At 55.0% G+C, this 21,224-nt stretch overlaps 2 protein-coding genes across 5 annotated transcripts in view; one reads left to right on the top strand and one right to left on the bottom strand.

The window, feature by feature from the left end:
* Positions 1 to 21,224, top strand: part of MACROD1 (mono-ADP ribosylhydrolase 1) — a 149,116-nt gene that overhangs the window by 40,776 nt on the left and 87,116 nt on the right. The window lies entirely within an intron of this gene.
* The window catches only part of FLRT1 (fibronectin leucine rich transmembrane protein 1), a 75,326-nt gene continuing 54,661 nt past the window's right edge, over positions 560 to 21,224 (bottom strand). For both annotated transcript variants that reach the window (XM_053560672.1, XM_053560673.1), the window contains exons 2-3: positions 14,821 to 15,784; positions 560 to 4,885 (exon numbers count right to left, since the gene is read on the bottom strand). In XM_053560672.1, the coding sequence (XP_053416647.1) occupies positions 2,820 to 4,838 (2,019 nt within the window). In that variant the 5' untranslated portion in view covers positions 4,839 to 4,885; positions 14,821 to 15,784 and the 3' untranslated portion in view covers positions 560 to 2,819. The remainder of the gene's footprint in view (positions 4,886 to 14,820; positions 15,785 to 21,224) is intronic.

The raw sequence follows: 21,224 nt of genomic DNA, 5'->3' as shown, positions 1-21,224 counted from the left end.
CTCTGCCCCACCTTCCCTCCCTAGGTCCGCCATGCTCCTGCCCTAGCCAAGCTGGATCTTCCCAGGCAGTTCTTATCATCTGTGCCACCAGCTGTCCCCAAATGCCTTTCTAGCCACCAAAGGAATAATCTGATATCCTGCCTGGGGTGGGGAAAGGAGAGAGGAGAATACAGAGCCATGCTGCTGTGGATGCCAGGGATTTGGGGGCCTGATTTCCCCAGGACCCCAGCAGCAGGTGCCCTTGAGGGTGGGGGTCTTATTTCTGAAACAGAGACCTAGGACTTCTGTCCCCTTTAGCCAAAGCTGCACACTTGATGCACATCCCAGGGGACCCCTCTGTTCCTTCCGAAGGTGCTAGGAACCACTGTGTCTGGGGGGCTGCAGTCCACCGTGGGGGCGATTTTTATACAGACCTGAAATTAAGGCTTGGGGAATTTTATCTCTTTGACCTCATTGTATGAGAAAATGATTTCAGGCGGAGAAAGGGAAAAAAGGTCTAGTTTGGAATGAAATGTGTCCATGCCCCTCGACGGCTCTCTGGGGCAGAAGAGTTGGGGCCTCTCCTTTTCCACTTCCCTGTGGTATCCTTGACTTCCAACCCCACCTCCTCACTGATGGAGCGGCCGGATCCTTTCATGTCACCACTGCCCAGCCTCCTCTTCTGCCTTTGCTTTTGTCGAACTGGCAGAGGCCTTTTGAAAACACCACCACCAGGAGCAGGACCCTCTCATCCTCCTGCCCTCAGACCAGCAGCTCCTCTTTGATGGCGCTTTTCCCCGGTGCAGGATGAGCGTCGTGTTGACAGACAGTGACCCAAGCTCCCCGAGTACAGGGACACAGGCACCGTCAGAACCCTGGGCTCCATCCGCCCTTCTCCCCTTTCCAGATTCACTGTCATTATTTCATCATCATTTTAATCTCATGGCTCACCACACTACATTGTCAGTTGATAAATGACAGTGACATTGATTCCAGGGGGACAAAATAAAATCTTAACTCTTCTGAGGGCCCCTGGCCAGTACCCTGCTGGAGGCAGGCATTTTTAGAAAGAGATCTGGTCCCTTTCTCTCTCGAATGCAGAGTCCCAGGAATAGGCACAGGGAGGGGCTGCTGTTACCCAGGGCTTTTCTGAGGATTTTTGTGTCTTTTTGGGGGACTTTGTTTGAGCAGCCATGGAAACCAATAAGTTTAATCAGCTGATATATTTCTTTTTTTTTTTTTTTGGTTGCAGTTTTTGACCGGGGCCAGGTTTAAACTTGCTACCTCCGGTATATGGGGCCGGCACCCCTCTCCTTGAGTCATAGGCACTGCCCCATTCAGCTGATATTTAAAAAAAATCCTTTCTGCACTAATTACAGGTCCCAGGAGGCAGCACATAACATATAGAAAGTAGCTGGTAAGGTGATAGCATCTGTGTGTTTTAGGGTGAGGCCATGGGGATGCGGGCAGTTGAAGAAAGATTTTCTGGCCAAGCTGAGATAGGACGGAACTTGCCCTATCTCACCCCTTGCCCTGTCCCTCCCTAAGCCACTGGTCTGGGACCCACGTGCCTCAGCCTTTAGGAACAGCAATATCCCCCACCCTGCCCCAGGAGACTGAGTCTCCACCCTTCACCTCACTGCCGTCCCCAGCACCTTGTCTACTTACGCAGTAATTTCTAGGAGAAAGCAACATTTTCGTAATTCTATTATCTCAGGAAATGGAAAAACTGACCCAAAAGTATGGTAGGGACTGTATATCGGCTCTGTCTACCCATCTGTACCTGGAGACACCACACAGATAGACAGGCACCCAGATGCACCTCCAGGTGGCAGGAAAAGTGACAGCTTCCATCAGAGCTCCTATGGAGGGTGGTACGTAGAGCTGAAGAGGGTTTCAGCATAGGGGAAAAAAGAGTGTGTGTGTGTGTGTGTGTGTGTGTGTGTTTTAAAATTGACTATTATTGTTCAAAGAATGCAGTGAAAGATGCCATATTTCTGCAAATCTGTAAGGAAAATGATATGGAATAGACCAAGGAAGAGATTTCAGAACAATGTCTCCATAGCAAAAGGTCTCTTCTTCCCCTCTCTCATTGTGAGGAGCCTGCAAACCTTCCGTCACGGCACCAGCGAGCAGCCGGCAGAGGGAGAGCCACGCAGGGGCGTTGCTGCTTCACCTGTCGGCTGCTTCTCCCTCCCTATGTTCCTTTGTGACCGTCCTGAACAGAGTGTGAGGTGTACACAGACGTTGTTACAGGTAGTATCTTTCCAGTTTAGGAAAAAAAAAAAACTTCCAACCCTTCCTATTATTTTTAGTCTTTCCCTCCCCAACCAGCATAAATTATGTCTTCAACAACGTTGAACCCCCTCCTGCCTTCTATTCTTTTTTTTTTTTTTTTTTTAGAGACATAGTCTCACTTTGTCGCCCTTGGTAGAGTGCTGTGGCGTCACAGCTCACAGCAACCTCCAGCTCTTGGGCTTAGGCAATTCTCTTGCCTCAGCCTCCCGAGTAGCTGGGACTACAGGCGCCCACCACAATGCCCGGCTATTTTTTTGTTGCAGTTTGGCCGGGGGCCAGGTTCAAACCTGCCACCCTCAGTATATGGGGCCAGCGCTCTACCCACTGAGCCACAGGCGCCACCCCCTGCCTTTTATTCTTAAAAAAAAAAAAAAATGTTTACCGTTGTTTTCTACAAAATCGTCAAATTTGCTTTCTGCTGGGAAGGTCATTGGTAGAATTTCTGTTCCTAGCTCTCTGGGGTTGCAGCAGGCTGGGCAAAGCCGTGTGGCTGTACTAGGACAGCCGGGGACTGAGGTGGGGGCTGGGGCGGCCCTGCGGCATCACGTGTAGGAGTAGTCTATGTCAGGAATGCCGGCGTCCCGGTAGCCCCGCGTGGTGCCATAGCCGATGGTGTGCGTGCCCTTGCAGAGGCTGCTGCCGTTGGAGGGGAAGATGGTGTGGACTACGTACTCCTCTTTGGCGCGGTATGGGTTGATGGGCAGCATCTGCAGCCCAGGGCCGCGGATTTCCAGGATGGAGTTATCCTTCTTGGTCCCTGATTCCATATAGTCATCCTTTTTCCTGCTGCCCCGGTGGTAGGCCCTTTCCTGGGTTAGCAGCTCACCGGCCTGGTGCACATACCAGCAGATGGCCCCCAGGACCAGGAAGAGGAAGACAAGAGCCACGGCGCCACCAATGATACCTGCCAGGGGCAGGCCCACCATGGGGCTGGCATTCTGTTCCTGATTGAGCGTGGTGGTGGGGCCGTAGCTGTCAGCCGTCTCTGCCTTGGCGCACACAGGTGTCTCGTCCGCCACATAGGTGTTGCCGGTCTCCATGGTAACCATGCAGATGACATAGGTGGACTTGGGCTCCAGGGCTGTCAGCAGGTACTCTGTCTTATCCCCCTGCACCAGGGTCTCTGTGATGGAGCCCACGGCTGGGCTGTGGCCCAGGCGCAGCCAGCTGAGGCGGAAGGAGGAAGCAGGGAGTGAGGCCTTCCACGTGATGCGGATGGAGTCTGCTGTCAGGGGTTTCACGTGGATGACCAGGGTCTTGGCACCGTCACCTGTGGCCATGGGATAGTCAATGTTGGAGTCAGGGAGGCGCAGCCCTGGCCTTTTGGCTTTGAGGGTAAACAGCGAGCCCTGAGGTGTGGTGGCAGAGGCATGGTTGCTGGCCGTGGTCTTGGCGGCTGCGTTGGCTGCGCCACCCTGCGACCCTGTCTCAAAGCACTCATCCATCTCGCTGGTGATGTCCTTAATGGCCATGCCCCGGACCTTCTCGGGACCCTGGCACATGAGGCCACGCACATTGACCACGGCTGCCCGTGCTTTCACCCAGTCCCGCAGCCACATGAGGTTACAGCCGCAGAACCAGGGGTTATTTCTGAGCAGCAGCTGGGCCAGGTTCCCCAGGTCATCAAACAGGCCACGGGGCAGAGTGGTCAGGTTGTTGTTGGACAGGTCCAGACGCTCCAGCTCACGCATCTTGGCCAGCGTGTTATAGGGGATGTGGCTGATGGCATTGTCCTGCAGGTAGAGCTTCTGCAGGTGGGCACTGGGCAGGTTGAGGGGCGGGGCAGCCAGCGAGTTGCGCACCAGGGAGAGCTCCGTGAGGTTCTGCAGGCGGCTGAAGGTGTCATCTGCGATGCGCTGGTTGGCCAGCAGGTTGCCATCCAGCACCAGGCGCCGCAGGCTGTTGAGGCCCTTGAAGGCATGAAGTGGGATGGTGGAGATGCGGTTGTCATCCAGCCGCAGCTCCTCCAGCGTGTGGGGCAGCCCCGAGGGGATGCTGCTCAGGTGGTTCCGGCTCAGGAAGAGCAGCTTGAGCTGCTTGCTGTCGGCGAAGGCGTCCTCCTCGATGCTGACGGTAGACACAGAGTTGTCATCCAGGTGCAGCTTCTCCAGCAGTGGGATGCGGGCCAGCGAGTCCCTGGCAATGGTGCGCACGTTGTTGTCCTGCAGGTGCAGCTCCCGCAGGGAACGGGGCAGGTTGACGGGGAATTCGTCCAGGTCGTTCTCGTACAGGTAGATGACCTGCACATTGATCTTGGTCTTGAGATCCTGGGGGATGCCGGCATTGTTGATCTGGTTGTTCTGCAGGTAGAGCGTGGTGGCATCATCGGGGATGTCGGCGGGGATGGAGGTGAGCCCCCGGTCGTTGCAGTAGATGAAGCTGTTGTCGCAGCGGCACACGGAGGGACAGGTGGTACTGTCGATGACCTCTGTCAGGAAGGCAATGAGCCCATAGCAAAGGAACAACCAGTCTCGCAGGTCCATGGTGGCCGTAGTCATCATGACAGTGGTTGTGATGGTGGTGGTGGGCGTGGTGGTGGCGGTGGGGTGTGCCACCACCATGGTGGATAGATGGGGGAGCTGGGCCCACCTGACCTGGAACCCAACACCTGCAAGGAGCACAAGACAGGTGCAGTGAGAGTGGGATGGTCACAGTGGCCTCAGAAGCCAAGTTCGTGTCCACCAGCCTGTCACCTTGGGGTCACCGACCACAGCTGGGTCCTGCAGGTCGAGGTCAAGCTGTGAGGAATGGCCTTTTACTTGCTAAGTTTATACCACAGGTAATTGCTTGGGCTAAGGTCTGACTCTAGCAACATTAAACCTCATCAGGATCCAAGACACTGCCTGCTAATGAGACAGATGCCTCTTCCGCCCACCTGGAGTATAGCTGGGGCCACAGGGAGTTAATTTAGTGAGAGCCACCCTGCAGTTTGGGTTATTTCTCTCAAAATCTCACACTAACCAGTCTTTATGGCCAATGCTAACCGTACTGGTCAATGCTGATGGGATGGATTTAGGGCGTGTTTTATGGATTTGCAGCCACATTTCCCTATCTGGCTAAGACTCAGGTTTCAAAGGGAAAGCTTGTTTCTGGGAGGCCTGTGAGCTCAAAAGGGGGAGCGGGGGGCGACGCCAGAGCCAGCGAGAAAGAAGCTGCCAGCACCCTCACTGGTGAGCAGTGGAGAGCACGGAACTTCATTGTCTGGTGTTAAAACAACACATCCTGTTCACCACTCATACATTTTCCAGACAGAAGAATAAGGTGTCAACAGAATCACTTTCTTGTGTATTTACAGAAACATCTTTCTATTAGAGGATGTCTGTGTTCTATTAGAGGATGTCTGTGTTCTATAGGAAATTGCCCCACACCTTGCCCCCTTCTCAAATCATAAACTTTCAGCTATCATAGGGGGAAAAATACTATCTGTTTTCTTGCATCTATAGAAATGAGACAAATAAAAGTCAGGAGATGTTTGCGCGCTCAGGGAATTGTCTGCAAGGTGTAATTTTGGTTTTTGCAAATGGAAAAATTGCAGCATACATTTTTTTTCTTATATTATTTTACCATTCATAGTGGTAAAAAATCAATTAAAGAGAAATTATCTTTCAACCTCAGTGGGGAAAGTGTCTTCATGCAGCAGGCAGAGGTCTGCTCTAAACCCTGGATTCACAAAGGCTTTTCCATGGCAGGGCACAGTGGCCTCTCAGAGCCAGAGCCCCGGCCCTGGTGTGTGGAATAGAACCAGCACCTGCTCAGTGGGCCATCAGGGACCTCACTCCCACACCCTAGGGACCAAGCATCTCTGTTTCCCAACCAGGCCAAATCTTCTCTCTTCTCTGTCCCTCTCTATTCATGGGCCATTCCTATCCATGGAGCAAACTGCCCCTCCTTTAGAACCTGGCTCAAATGTCATCTTCCTGCCGGGTCTTCCTGATGACCCTGACAGAGCTTCCCTCTGCTCTGTCCATCCACGCAGCCATGCATCTGTCTGTCCGTCCACCCACCCAGCAGCTCTTTACTGAGCATCTACTATGTACTTCTGGCTGGCACAGGCCAGCATCTGTGGGCTGGTCAGTGGTGTAGTGACTAAACAGGTCAGGGGCTGTGGCCTTTGGGAACCTGGACGGCTTGGCATCAAAGACCACTCAAAGACAGACTGGCTGGCCTCAGTGAAGCCCACCTGGACCTGACTAAGGCCTGGGCTGAGGGTTCTCAGAATTTGCTAAGGTGCTCACTCTCCTGGGAGTCTCCCGCCTATTTTGTATGGGGCTATAAGCAGAATGAGTGCCTTCTGAGGACAGGGATAAACCCAAGCCCTGGCATGAAACCCCCAGCTGGGCCTGTCCTCCACAGGCAGCATGCAGCATGAACCTGTGGCTGCTGTCACACACATACACAGGTCCTCAGCCCCTACTTTACAGCTGAGATCCTGAGGTGAGGGCCTTGTCCAGGGTCACAGCAAGCCCACATTTCCAGCTGCACATCTATCCCTTTTTCTGCACAAAACCAGTACCATGAAGGTTGTAGAGCCTGAAAGTCTTGTCTCAAACTGCTTATAAGCAGAAAGGCAGGGTGGGTGCTAGAGACAGGAGGCACAGGACTATCCATAGGCCACGTTGCCTTAGTCTCTGGGGTCCAGTCTGAGCCCAGGAGCACCTCTGCCCAGAGCCCAGCATCTGGCCAGAGGACACACACCCTCCCTGGTCTGTTGGCTGCTCAGACCCGGCACGAGGAATACAGGCAGCCTCCACACTCAGCCGTTCTGGGGCAGTGCCCTGAGCATGGGGCAGACTTGTTAAAGCCGAAGCCAAGGCCATGGCCAGCCGCTGCATTCTCTGGCATGGACATCTGTTCCCAGCGCCCACTCAGCTCACGGCCATAGTCTTTAGCCTCCAGAACCCCCCTAGCATCATAATAGAGTCTAAATTGTACCTTTCAGAGATGCTTGATGGATAACCAAGAAGCATTTGGGAGGCAGGGACCCAAGGCCTTTCCTGGAGGCCTCATCCATCTTAGCCAGAGGGCCCTGGCCGCCCCCTTCCCAAGGCCAGCCTAAGGAAAGCAGGGCAGGACCTGAGGTGGAGAGGAACACAGTCTGCCTTGCTGGAGGAGCCCTTTAATTGCCTGGGTGCCTGGCTGCTTTTTTATTCCCTTGTTGTATGTGTGATAGTTTATATGGCCATCAAATAAAACCTGGTAAATCGCCCATCTTTTACAGGATCGTTTATTGTCATTATAAGGATCTCTCAGACTCCAGCATGGTGTGACTTACGACTGCCAGCTCCATGACTGACAGCGGGATCCTAGGCTGGCCACTGTGGTGGGGCAGGGTAGCAGTGGGATAGCTCAGTGGTATCCAGGGCCACCCTTAGTCAAGGGCACCTGGGGCATCATAATTGGCATTCACTCCATCAGTGGCTGGCTTCTGCCACCTTCCAGGACAGAGGACCCTGGGTTCGAGTCCTGCCTTTGCCACTTCCAGGCTGTGTGATTTTAAACAAGTTGCTTGCCTTCTCTGAACTTTTGTTTCCTCATCATAATAGGTGCCCTTATATGAGAATTTACAATTGAGGACTCAATGTGCAAAGTACCCCCTCCTGAGTGCAGTCAAGTTTAAAAGATGTTCTAATGCTCTGCCCCAGGCACACAGGCCTCTGCTCCCCAGGACCCCTTCCTCACTCCCTTGCTCCTGCTGTGCCTCCTGGGTAGACTGACTTATCAGCCATGATGTTGAGATTTCCCCTTACCCCCAGAGACTGTGCAGGCTCAGCCCCACCTCAGCCCCCAAGCTATGATAGCACCACAGTCTCTTGCTTTGGGACATCAACACCGGCCCCCGCTTTCCCAAACACTGGTTTGGGGGTGGGGGTCCCCTGCCCCCAATCCTATGTGCCCCAAGTTCCCGAAGCCACTGCACTGCCTGAGCTGTCTCTGGCATCTGCACAGCTGTTCCTGCTCACAACACCATGGTCACCAGTGCACTCTCCCTCACTCCTGCCTCACCAGGCAGCTTCTACTCCTCCCTCAGGCCTCAGCAGGATGCCCCTTCCGGAAGCTCTCCTGACCCTCTGCAGGTGTGGGCTCTGCTCCCACACCAGCCTCCTGGCAGCAGTAGGTACTGAGGAGTATCTGTAAACACTCGCCCTCTGGGTGGGCCTCCCCGTTAGGGACCCCTGGCCTCCTGGCTCTCTGCCCAGCTGTGGTCCCCAAATCCCATGAAGCTTGGGCAGGCAGAGGCCCAGGACCCTCTGGGGGTCCTACTGGGGGAGTCAGAGTGAGGGCGATGCACAGGGGGCAGCTGCAGGACCGCAGGCCTGGCACAGGTCCCAGCATGCTGTTAGGCGTGGCACCTGCTGCTGCAGGTAAACTCCTGTTCACCTGGGGGCACAGGTAAACAGGAGTATGCCGGGCTGGCAGGGTGAGGGCAAATTTTGAAGGGATCCAGGTGGGGAAAGAGCTAGGGGTCCGAAGCAGGAGCGGGAACACCCCCTACCTGCCAACCCTAGCTCTCCTTCCTGTGTGCTAAGTGAAGGCTGCTCATGTGGGGATGTCCTGATACATGGTCCCCCAGGGCGCAGGCAGTCTCCGGGGCAGTGCCCTGAGCATGGGGCAGACTTGTTAAAGCTGAATTTGAGGAAGCAGGGAATTTCAGATGGCACCAACCCCAGAAGGAGGTGTTGGACTAAAAGAGTGACAGGCCTGGGGGGCTGGGCTCACTGATGGCCTCCGCAGCCCCAGAGGTGTGACTGGGCTGATGCCTCTCCAGTTTCCTCACTTGTGATATATTGAGAGAATCCCACTTTCTTGAGAGGAGAATGACAGGGAGGGATTGTGCAGGGACCCCAGCACAGACTCCAAGTGGTTTTATAAAGCAGAGCTTCCCCCCAACCCTGTCCGCAGGAAGGGCCCCAAGGTCCTAAGAGCCCCCTCAGAGGCAAGATCAGAAACAGAGTAGAGGAGGGAACCAAGGCTCAGGCCAAGTCCCTTGCCCCTCCTGTGGTTGATGGCACCCTGGTCAGCTGATCCGGGGAGTCAGCCTGCAGCCTCTCAACCAGAAGCCCTAGGGCAAGGTGCCCTGGGCTCAGGCCTTTCCTCCAGTGGGTCCAGCAGACCCTAGGAAGGGCCCTATTTACTGTGCCCCTCCATCCCAGGCACCGAGGGTGGCACAGAGAGACCCTCCGACTCCATAGCCCCTCCCTCCAGCAGCTTGGCTTGGAGTTTCCCCATACACCTGGCCTTGGCAGTTGCTCCTCTTTACATGGCCAAATCCTTCAGCCTTCCCCAAGCCCTTGCCCCTGAGTGAGGTACCCTCCTGAGCCCACAGCTGCCCACTGGTCAGCAGGTTCTTCCCAGCACTGGAAGGGCCTATGGCACATGTGCAAAGGCCCTGAGGCAGGAAAGGGTGTGGTGGGCTTGAAGGCAGGTGCAGCTGGAGTCAGGGCAGAAAAGGGGCCATGCAAGATTGTCCATGGGAGGGGCTCAGGAAGGCTGCCTTACAGCCACCTGTGTCAATTCTAGGTTCCTGGCAAGTCCTTTCCCCTGTCTGAACCGCAACTTCCTCATCTGTCACATGAGGAGGAGAGCAGTGACTAGGCCAGAAGTCCTGGAGGCTCCCAAACTGAGGCCAGGGTGGGAAAGGTGTCAAGCCCAGCCCGCTCCGGTAGGCTTGTGGGCCTAGGTGGGGTTCTTTTACCCAGTGGCCACCAGACTGTCCCTGCTGGGTGGGCCTGACCTGCCTGCCGTATGTCTAAGTGGGTCATCAGGGCTGATTCCTTACCTTCTGCCTGACATGCCCATCCCACCCCCCAAACATCCTGAGCCTTTTTCCCCCTCTCCTTCCAGCCCACCTTGGCAGCCTTTCCCCAGAAGCTGCCTTATGCTGCATTAAACCCTTTGTAGAGCTGCCGCTCAGCTTCACATGCAGGGGAGGGCACAGCAGGCTCTCATCCTGCTTCCCAGGTCTGGGGGAGCAGTAGGGAAGCTGAGTGCGGGTACTCACACCCTTCTGTCATGCCTTTACAAGCCAGTGACAGTGGTTTCGCGGTGCTTCTTCCCCTCTCAATGGCCTCCAGCCCCCATTTCTGCTGCTCGGCCTTTGCTGGGGACCCTGGTTGCTACCTATCATGGGCCCTAAACATGTTGTTTTCTAATCACAGAGCTTGTCCTAAGTGCTTCCCAAAGCCAGCAAGGCAACAGCCACCATCCCTGTGGGGCCCCACTCCGGCTTCTCCCACACCTGCTCTATGGCTGTGTTGTGGGGTCTCAGGGTCAGGCAGGAAGGGGAAGCGTCTTGCACCCGAACATTACATTTCCTAAAGGTGCGTGGGGGCCAGCCCTTCCTCCACTCACCCTCGGCCTCCTCCCTGCTAACTGTCTGGGGCTGTGGCCTGGCACTGATGTGTTGCTGCTCCAGACCCCTGGGTCCTCCAGCTTCTCTCTCCCTTTCCCAGCCCCCAGGTGGGGCCTCTCAAAGGTGTCTTTCCCTTCCTGATCCCTTCCTTCAGCAGGAAGAACTGGCTGTGTCTTCTCCAAACATTGCCAGGCCTTCCTGTCCTACTGGCAGAGCAGGATGCTAGGACAGAGTGAGGTGTGCAGGTCAGACTGCAACGGACACAGTTTCTCAGCCCCAGAAGGGGGCAGGCCAGCAGGACCCCAGCCCCACAGGGAGCAGTAGCTGGCAGCTGGACCTGCCCTACCAGACAGGGAGTGCCACCAAAGCAGGGCAAACCTTTGTTTAAATTTATGATAGACCCACATTTCTAGGCGCTCAGCTACAAGCAAGAGAGAGACAGAGGAGGGCCAAGGGGTGGGCCTCAACCTCATGGTGCTCAGGGAGGCCTGCAGAGACCACCCTTCTTCTGCCTGGCCTCAGTCTAGCTGCTCAGCCTACTGTGAAGTGGGGCCATAAACAATTTGCTCCCCCTGGACTCTTGTGGAGATAAATAAGGTTACTTTCAGGGCTCAGCAGAGGGGTATTCAGAGTGAGGGAACCACTGCTGGTATTAGCAATGGGCAGCAATTTCCTGAGGCCAGATGTGGAACTACAAGTGAGGAAGAGGGATGTAAGTCTTGGGTGTGAGCGGGGCTTTTCCAAGCTCCAGTTCAGGCAGATGCCCCAGAGGCTTCAACCCCCACAGGCACCTCCTTTGGGCAGGGGCTGGATGCCGTGAGCCTTAAGGACCTTCCAACCCCAGTTTTGGTGGTGTGGTGGGAAGTGTTGCTAGCCCGCCACGCCCATCACCCCAAAATACTTCTGGTTCTTGTCCACTGGTGTCATTCAGAACCTGTAATGCATAGAAAGTGGGGGTGGGGATCCTTTTAAAACCTAAAGTTAATTATTTTCCTAATTTCATGCTGCATGCATTATGCATCAGCTGTTATCACTGGCGGTAATTGCAGACAGGTATGCAAATCCACTATAAATGCGCCGGGAGTTCACCTAACCGCGTAGGCCGTCTGGGCGGTGCCGGTGCCAGGCAGCAGGATGTCCTGAACTTCAGAGAATGTAAATCGCTTTAAAAAACAAGACTTTAAAATTGTGTCTTAGGAGGTTAATTATATTGATAACAGTGTTCGATATTAAACTATTCAGGGCCAGGAGGGGGTGGGGGGATGAAAGGAGACACGTGTAATTTTGTTCCCTTCTCTCTCGGCATTATTTAATAAGACACTCCTGCACCTGATATTTCTGTCTGGGTCCATTTTTAGTAAAGCTGCCTAGAGTGAGAATTTAATGCCTTTTGGGAAGGAAAAAAGAAATTGTGGTGGAATTCCAGAGGGAAAGAGATGGGCCTAAGGGCCTTTATTTTTGGGTGCCGGGGAAAAAAAGAGAGTGACAGTCCCCAAGAACAAGGCCTGGACCACAGAAGGCTGTGCTGCTGGGGTTCTCAGTAGCCAGCAGGATCCTGGGCTACAGCAAGGTGAGGAGAAGCAGGTGACCAGGATGGGTTAGAGATGGCGATGCTCACTGATCATAAATCAGAGGCTTGGGGCTCGGCCATATAGGGGTGGGCTGTGAGCATCCCTGGGAAGCAGGGAGGCTGACCCTGCTCCTAGCAGGACCCCCTATTTATCTATCACCAGCTTATTGATTATCTGACTCCTCCCACTAGAACGCAAGCACCTATAGTCAGGATATGGGTGGTCCTGGCACTTAGTAAACCTCTAAGTGAGGGGTCCTCAAACTGCGGCCCGCAGGCCACATGAAGCGGTGTGATTGTATTTGTTCCTGTTTTGTTTTTTTACTTCAAAATAAGCTATGTGCAGTGTGCATAGGAATTTGGTCATAGTTTTTTTTAATTGTAGTCTGGCCCTCCAACGGTCTGAGGGACAGTGAATTGGCCCCCTGTTTAAAAAGTTTGAGGACGCCTGCGGCTAAGTGAATGAATGAAGATGCCACAGGGAGGCTCCAGAATCTGAACCTAGGACTAGGCAGTGGGAGAGAAATGAGTAGCTGGCCTTCCTTCAGCCCCACCCAGGAGGTTATAATGACCCATGTGCCCTCACCACAGTAGCCTAAAGCAGCAGAGGGACTGGTCTGATGGTGCAGCAGGGGATAGGGTAGCCAGACATAAACCCAGGCCTCAAACTTACTGTCCAGTGGCCTTCCCTCACCAGCTCTCTTTTACTGACCCTCTCAGCTTCCCAGTGGGTCCTCCCCAGCCCCAGAGACAGACTCCTGGCTATCCCTGCTCATCCCCTGATGTGGGGTGGCTGGCTTGGTACTGCCCAACTACAGGTCTGTCTTTCCCCTCCCCCTTCACCCCACAACTGCACCTAAGGGTAGACCTCGCCCCTCTGGTCCCTGAAATGGGAAGTCAAGGACCTCAGAGATTGCTTTTACAGATGAGGGAAAACTGAGGTCCAGAGAGTGGAAGGGACAGGTCCAGGGCAAAGACAGAGCCCTTAGGCAGCTTCAGACAACCTCCACTGCCCACCCCCTGGCACCAATCTCTGAAATCCTTCCCAGGGGGTTGGTGAGGGGAAGGTGATGGTGAACAGTGTCCCAAGTAAAGCTGGGTCTCAGGGAGCTGCCTTCTTCCACCAGCAGGTCTGCAGACCCTGCTAGCCCTGGGGGGTCATGCCTGTTGGTGTTAGCAGGAGTCGGTGGGGCCCAGAGCCCACTGTGTGCTGGGCCCTTCACGGAGTCCTCTCCTTTCCAGCTGGGCACAGCCCTGTGGTGGCAGCACTAGGGCCCACATCCCAAATACACAAAGAGAAGGCCCACTCAGGGAGGGGAAGGGACCTGCCTAACATCACAGGCTCACACCTGGAGGCCCAAGACCAGGGCCCAAGCCAGGTCTGTGTGGCTTACAGCTGTTTAGTTTTACTTACCTGCCTTTGTAGTATAGGGGACTTGCACAGGTGTGTTGGGCAGATTCTACAGAAACGCTTGGAGAAGCAGCTGCTCCCCCTCAGCCTGACTTCCGTGCAGAAGTTACCCACTAAGCCTTTCTAGGGACTGGGAGAACAGTAGGGAGGAGTGCTGATACAGAGAAAGGGCTGTGGGATAGAGGCCGAGCTCAGGCTCAGGGCCCAGCTCGGGCTCAGGCGCTCCGCGGCCTGCTGCCGGTTGGCTCGCCTTTACAATAAATAACAGCAAATAGCCCATCCGCAGGGCATCTTTCATGCTGGTGGCTAATAACACGGCTATTAATGCCCCCGCAGACTGCATGTGTGCCGTGCCGCGCTGACGAATGTCCCGGGCGCTGGCGCAATCATAAATCAGCCCCTCCCCGGAGGAAGAGCGCGAGGGGAGTGTCATTTTCCATCTTGGTAATGAATTGGGGCTTCCCTGCCTTGCCCAGGGCGCTGCTGCTCCAGGTTGCCAGCGATCTTGTGTTCAAGTAGGGCTGGGGGCCACCTCTCCCTGGGAGGAGTAGGCCCCTCCCCCAACCCAGCCCTGCCCACGAGGGAGCCTCAGAACCTTCTGTGAGACCTGGGGGAACTCACTTGCCTTTTCTGGGCCTCTGCTTTCCCCTCTAACCAACAAAGGGGTTGAACTGGAAGCCAGAGCAGTGATGGCCAAGGACCAGCAGGAGCAGAATCTTGGGCGTTGGCTTTGGATCAACCCCTCCCTGGATCCCCCTGGCCAGAGCAGGTCAGGCTGGGATGGGGCTCTGGACTTCCTCCAGTTGGAGGGCAGCAGGTGCTATGACAAATGGCCCAGGTCACCGAAGTTCCCAGCCGCCCTGCCCCCAGCCCAAGCCTTGCTGCTGCCTCCTGCAATCCTGAGAGGAAGGGGCTCAAAACAAGAGGCTACTGCCTTATATTCAGGGCCCCCTACCCTCCTTGGGGTAGAGCCCAGCAGCATGGGGGCCACCAAGTAGCAAATGATTTGTGAACCGTGTGTGGGGTGCCTGAGGTGGAGATGCAGACCTGGGTAGCTCTAAGACACCCCAGGGAGCCTCAATATGGGAAAGGAATCTTTGGTGGTCAGGACCCAGCTGTCTCATACACTGTGCTTTCTCTGGGCATGAGGAGTCCTGGCCACCTTCCTCAACTGTCCCAGAGTCCTTCCAAATCTGAGACTCTCAGCCTTACCTCTGCTGCTGCTGCCCCCAGCCCGCTGGGTCTGACTAGGGTTGCTGCTCCAGAGGTTCCTGCCGAAGTCACCCCTTGGGAAGCGATGTGCCCAGGCTGCACTCACATTCTCGGCCCAAGGTCCTCTCAGGCTGCACACCACTTGGGGCACAGACCCAGAGCAAGGACGATAGGTGGTGCTAGGGTTCCCTGGAGCTCAGGGAGGAGATCTGTGCTTGGTCTCCTGGTTCCTTGTATTCAGACGCAGCTGCAAGTCCCAAGCAGCATCTTGGGGGCCTTAGGCCGCAGGTGCTGCTGGCTTCTCCCCCTAGAGTAAGGGGCGTGTGTACCAGGTGCACAGGGGTGTCCCCTGCGGCCCCAGGACTCCCGAGGGTGGCCTGAGGGTGTTCTGACTCCCTGCTTCTTGAGCATGCCCTCTGGCCCAGCGCCCAGCCTGGAGAAGGTGGCCTCTGCAGATTCTACTTCCTCGGCCCTCTTTCAACTCGTGCCCTTTGTCTGTAGGCCGCCACCTCTTCTGAAAGGCTTTTGCCCCCTTTTTGTTTACCAAGATTTCTTTTTTTTTTTTTTTTTTTTTAATCCCTTTAAGTCACTTGGCAGAATGGGTTCAGAGCAGAGAGCGTTCTTGCATGACAGAGCTGAGAGGGAGCCACTCTCCAAAGAATTGGTATTCCTGCCACTCAGGCTGTGTCTCCGGAGGGGAGGAGGTCTGCTACCCTGCCGAGGAGTTCCTATGTTCACCGTGGGGCTGGAGCTGCTGACATGTGCCGTTGAGCTGTCAGGCCCTGCAGGCCCCCCTTTGGGAAGATGCGTGGTGGGTGGGAGCTCAGTCCTGCTTCGCTGCTCCTGTTTGTAGAGAAGGTTTTCTGGCTGAGGAGGTGGGGAGGATGCGTTGTTCCTGTTTCACTCCCTGGTCTTGTCTGTCCAAAAAGGAGCCCTTCTTTGAGCCCACTCCCTGCCTGCTCACCTGCCAAAAACAATACGAGTTATTAAGTCCAAGGAAATTAGGAGCTACAGGGTCCAGGCAACCTGGGCCACAGTCCTTTCCTTCCATCCCTCTAGGGACTCTTTTCTTGAATCCCATCCTCCTGTAAGCCAGGGAGGGGGCTGGGCCTATTCTCTCCCATTTCCTGCCTCTTTCAAATCCAGATAGCAAACAGCTGGCCAGGCAGGGTGCCCCTCCATGAAGCTACCTGGTTTCCTGGGGATGGGACCACTGGAGAGAGAAGAATGAAGTTTTGCAAGCTCCTGGCCATGCAGGGCCACCCGCCCAGCCCAGAGCTGGCTCTGTTTCCCCAGCACCTGCTCCTCTTGCTAAATGTCATTCAGAGGCTCCAACTGGGCCACCGTGGCCTGGGGTTCCAGAACAAGCACTGCTTTTCCCTGCTGTGGGAAGCAGTATCGTCAGGGAACCAGGGAAGTTGGGGCCTCTGTGTCCTTGGCCTCCTTCCTGCACCCACCCTGTTTCCTAGGCTGGGTTCATCCTCCACACCCCAGCTTCCCTCCCCTTCTGCAGAGACCTGGGGGGCAGGGCAGGCTGCTCCCAGAATCCGAAACAAAACCCCAAGCCCTCCCCATCAGCTCTCATTAGTGTGGCATGTGGAAGTCCCACGGTGCCCTGGTGTCCGTATCCCCCTGCAGGAGCCCCTCTTTGGAAAAGGGCTTTTATTACACATCTGAGAGTGCTAGCTCTGGTTTGAAATCAGATCCAGATGGGCTCAGCTGCATCTGGGCACTTTTCTTTGTAGGGCCGAAGGTAGCTGATGAGAAGTGCTTGTTGTGTGGAACCGTTACAATTAAAAACAAGAATATCTAGGGTGTATGTTTTAATAAGCTCACCACTCAAACTGGGAGGTAGGGGTGGTTGCCCAGGGGCCCCCAGCCTGGCAGGGATGTGTGTAGGAAGGGTGTGTGCTGGCCAGGAGGGGTTGATCTCAACCCAGTGGGGTTGACAAGGCAAAGTGAGGGGAGATTTCTTGGGACAAGCTGCCCCAGGAAGGTTTGAGAGCCAGCCAGCCTTACGGGACATCAGCTCTGAACAGCCAGGATCTGGCCAATGCTCCTGGAAGGGGTGGGGTGGGGAGGAACAGCAGGGAAGATGAGGACAAGTCCCTGTGTGAGAGGAGCAGGCCCCAGCACATCCCTTATTGCTATTACCACCCGCGTGATTTCATCCAATTATAAATTGTAATTTCTCCATGAAAGCGAGAGATGGAAAAAGTCCAATGAGGTCATCTGCCTCTCTGGCCAGGGCGAGGAAATTGTTTTATACCGCTGGGGGTGGGGGTGGGAGCAGCTGGGCCTCAGCATTTAGAGAGGATGGTGGCCGTGTCCCAGGGGCCCAAGAGCTCCAGTGAGTTGTGGCTGCTACCTACTCATGGCAGAGAGAAACCACCGAATTGTTTTTGAAAGGAAGAATCCAGGAAGAGGGCAGGTTTTCCCACCAGCACGTCTGCCACCGGCCTTCCCTACAATGCTCAGGATGAAACCAGTGCTCATACGTGGTTTCCATGGCCCTGCCAGGCCTGGCCCCTGCCCATCCCCCTAGCCGTGTCTCCCACCACTGCTCATTAAGGTCCCAAGCTGGCTCCAGCCTTTCCTGCACTGTCCCTTCTTGTAAGAATCTGCTGGCACACCATCCCTCTCTTCCTCCAACAGGCCGCCTCCCTCTCAGAATGTGGAGCCTCACAAACTACCATGGCACCCACATAATCCCCTGAAAGGAAGTGTCTCACTGGCTTTAAGGGACGATCCAAGGCTGGATCCCCCAGTGCCTAGCTCAGTGCCTTGCACAGGAAGTGGTTAATAAATGCATCCTGGGAACTCCCCACTCTGCTTCCTCATTTGGAAAACCAAGGGTCTGAGCAAGGCCGTTGGTGCACATCCAGCTTTATACACCCTCACTCTGCCTTCCCTACTGCACCCCCAGCCCCTCCCTGGATCCTGCAAAGCCTCCTGGGGCCCCTGGTGCTCAGACATTGGGTTCCTCGGGTGTCTGGGTGTGTGCTGGTTTTTCAAGTGAGCCCGGCTGGCAGCGGTTGGGAGGTGTGAGCTCTCAGGCAGCGTTGTGGCTCTTCCCACGTGTGGGTGCATAATGATGATCATTAGTAGCCACCTGCATTCACTGAACCAAAGGAGGCCCAGGAATAAATATGTAAATGAGCCCGCCTGGCAGACTCCTCCTGCCAGAGCGCAGCACCCTGGTGGTTGAGCTACTGGCTCTAGTGAGTGGAGACCACACAGTGCAAAGTTAGTGGCTGCACTCAGACTTTGTAGACAATCAAACTAACCAAGGACCAAAGGAGTTTGCGGGGTCCCAGGGGATCTGTAACCAAAGGCCCTTCTTTAGCCCTTGCTGAGCCCCCAGCTCTGGGCACCTCTGTGAGAGGATAGCCTCGGCTCACCCTTTTCTTGCCTCAGCCATTGCTGTTCCCATAGGCTCCAGATGTAAGCTTCCATTTGTAAGCACTTTGAGATGCTTATACATCTTTACTTTTGTTATAAACAACAACATCCCAACTGAATTAAAAGCAATTTGAAAGAAGAAAAAGCAAGCCACTCCCACATCTCTGAACTACTCTTTGCATTGTGGCTGCATCTGCCTATAGATAAACATCATTTACCAGGCAGGGGACCATGCACCTTATCCTTTTCCAGTAATTTCTGCTTTGCCATCTTCCCTGAGCCTGGGACAACACAGCAGGCAGAGCAGGAAGGGCCACCTCCATTGTGTAGACTGAGAAGAATGGGAGGGAAGAACAAGGACCCCACACTCCAGGCCAATTTCCTTTTCCCTGCACCCAGTGCAGCAGAGACGCACCATCAGCCAAACACTGCAGCAAGAGGCCCTGGGTTCTTCTGAGGCTCTATCATGTACCTTCCTCCCCTCCATCTCTCCATCCATCCATCCATTTCTCCCCCTTCCCTTTCTCCATTCATCCATCCATCCTACTCTCATCCATCTCTCCCACCTTTCTCCATCCATCCATCTGTCCATCCGTCCATGTCTCCATCTCTTCATTCCTTTATCCATCCATCTATTCCTTCATCTCTTCATCTCTTCATCCACCCCTTCTTCCATACATCTATCCATCTTTCCATTCATTCTTCAGCCAGCCAACAAACATATCCTGAGTCCAGTCCTATTCTGGGCACTGTTCAAGACCTCGAGGATCCAAAGAGGAGCTCCCATCATCCAGGAGCTCAAAGTCCAGTGGGGAGGGCACTGATTTGCAGAGACCACAGCAGGACACACATGTAGGGCAGCATGGGAGCCAAAGCCCCACCTTGCCCAGCCTGGGGAAGGGGATAGATTACAGGGGTTTACTGGGGAAGATTATACTGTGCTGTGGTTCTGGGGGGTCTTCCCTTGTCATGACAGTCACATACGAGCTCAGTGGCAATCCAGAGTGGGGCAGGTGCAGCTGGGTTTCCCCCTCGACCACCCTTGTCTTCAGGAGCCACTGCCCACTTTCAGCCCTTCAGGGCTTCCACCCAAAAAAGCGGTGCTCAGCTTTACAGCTCACAGCTGCCTTAAACACTGGCACTCACTGATATTAATGCTTATATTAGTACTTAGCCCTCCTGTTTCATTTCAACCTATGGCTCACGGGGATGGATTTTTATGTGTGTGTCATTAATCAGATGCTTGGTATGTGCTGTTGGAAACCCAGGTGGGCTTTATAGCGGCGACTTAGCTAAGTATCGTTTTAAATGAACACGCCCACCCCCCTCCCTGGGCAGAGCTGCCCTGTGGCAAAGAGGGCAGAGTTTAGATCACTGTAAAGGAGGTCAGAGCTGGTGTGAGCTAGAGGACCCGGGGTTTTCTTTCATTTTGGACTTCCAGGCTGAGGTCAGCATCTGTGTCTGACCTTTTTAGATGAAAAGGCTCTTTGTGACTCAAACCTGAGTTTGCTCTGTGACTGCTGACTTCTGCTCACCAGGATGGCCATCTATAGGGCCTATTCTTTTCTTTCCCATCACAGAGAGTGGGTCACTCCTTGCTCGTGCCAGCGTGGGCCTGGGGGCTGCCACAGCCACGTACGTTTCTCTTGGGAGCACTGGGGGCAGGGAGAGCATTGCCATATGGTGGCTTAGGATTGCTTCTGTAATAGGGTCAGCACAGTAGGGAATGAGGCAGGAAGAACATTTCAGGTTGAGGGAACAGGATGTAACAAAGGCTTGAAGGTGGGAGGGGCAGGGACGTGGGGAGAGGCAGTGTCCCAAGCTAGTGGAGGGTGGTGATCTGACTTGGATCGGGGCCAGGAACCTGGCCTTGGGGGCGTTTTGAATAATGTGCCAAAGGCCTAGTCATATTGAGCACAGTGAGGACACAGTGAGGGTGCCCTGGCAGGGAGAAGTATGACCAGACCCACAGTTTAGAAAGCACACCCAGCTGCAGGATGGAGAGGTGCACCAGAGGGAACCAGCAAAAGACTGGGGCGATGTCCTCCTAAAAGGGGCAGGGAGGACCTCCCTTGAGTTGAAGGGAGGAGGCTGACTTGAGAGGCCCCCAGCTCTATGTCCTGAAGACGGGCCTGGGGGCTCTCCCTTCTCCTCACTGGAGGGCAGCAGAGTGCTCCTGGGAGCACCACTGAGGAGCACAGTGAGGGGCCAGCCTGCTGTGTCTGGCCCTGATCCCTGGCCTGCAGCCCCCAGGCCAGCTTGAGCAGGGGCAGCAGGAAGGGCCTTGAAGGGGCATGTTTGGAGGTTCCAGCTCCTCCCTCCCGAGGGTGAGATGGGCCCCATGCACCCCCTTCTCACTCACTCCCGGCCCCTGGCTTGGCATCACAGCATGGCACCCACAGAGGGGTGAGAAGGGGTGGAGGTGAGAGAGCCTGCTTATGTGCTGCGAACCCTCTGAGCCTCCACTCTGCTAATTAAACCATTTCCTGACAAAACCCAGACTTTCAGGGATGGGTGTGCAAGTGAGTGTGCCAGCCAGTCTGTGGGTGGCTGTAAGAGCCCAAACCACCCAGCCAGCAGGTCTGGACCTCTACCAATGCCCCCTTGGAGACAGACCACTCGGGAAACAGGCAGGCAGTACCCAGAGCAGGGATGCCCAGGGGCCCAAGAGGCCACTCTGCTGGGACAATTTTCTCTGGGCAGAAAACTCAGACTTCTACCATGGGATATCGCTCTTTCTTTCTTTCTCCCCTTCCTTCTTTCCTTTCTTTTCTTCCTTCCCTTCACGTGAGAGCAGCTCTGGCCAGAGGAGGCCTGGGAACGGACTCCCATGCCCTGGTGCTGAGCTGCCTGGGCCATTCAGGCATGGACCTTAGCCGCCTGCGCTCTGCCTGCCCCGCCTAGCCCACAGACCCTCTCTGTACTGTCTAGGGACTCTGGAGGGCGGGTTCTGCCAGGTTTGGGGTGCTAGAGAGGTAGAGGGTCCCAAGTCCAGAGGTGCC

This window comes from Nycticebus coucang, chromosome 14, assembly GCF_027406575.1.
Source record: "Nycticebus coucang isolate mNycCou1 chromosome 14, mNycCou1.pri, whole genome shotgun sequence".
Taxonomy (NCBI): Eukaryota; Metazoa; Chordata; class Mammalia; order Primates; family Lorisidae; genus Nycticebus; species Nycticebus coucang.
The sequence above is the reverse complement of the archived record's forward strand: the minus strand, read 5'-3'. Positions and strand labels throughout refer to the sequence as shown.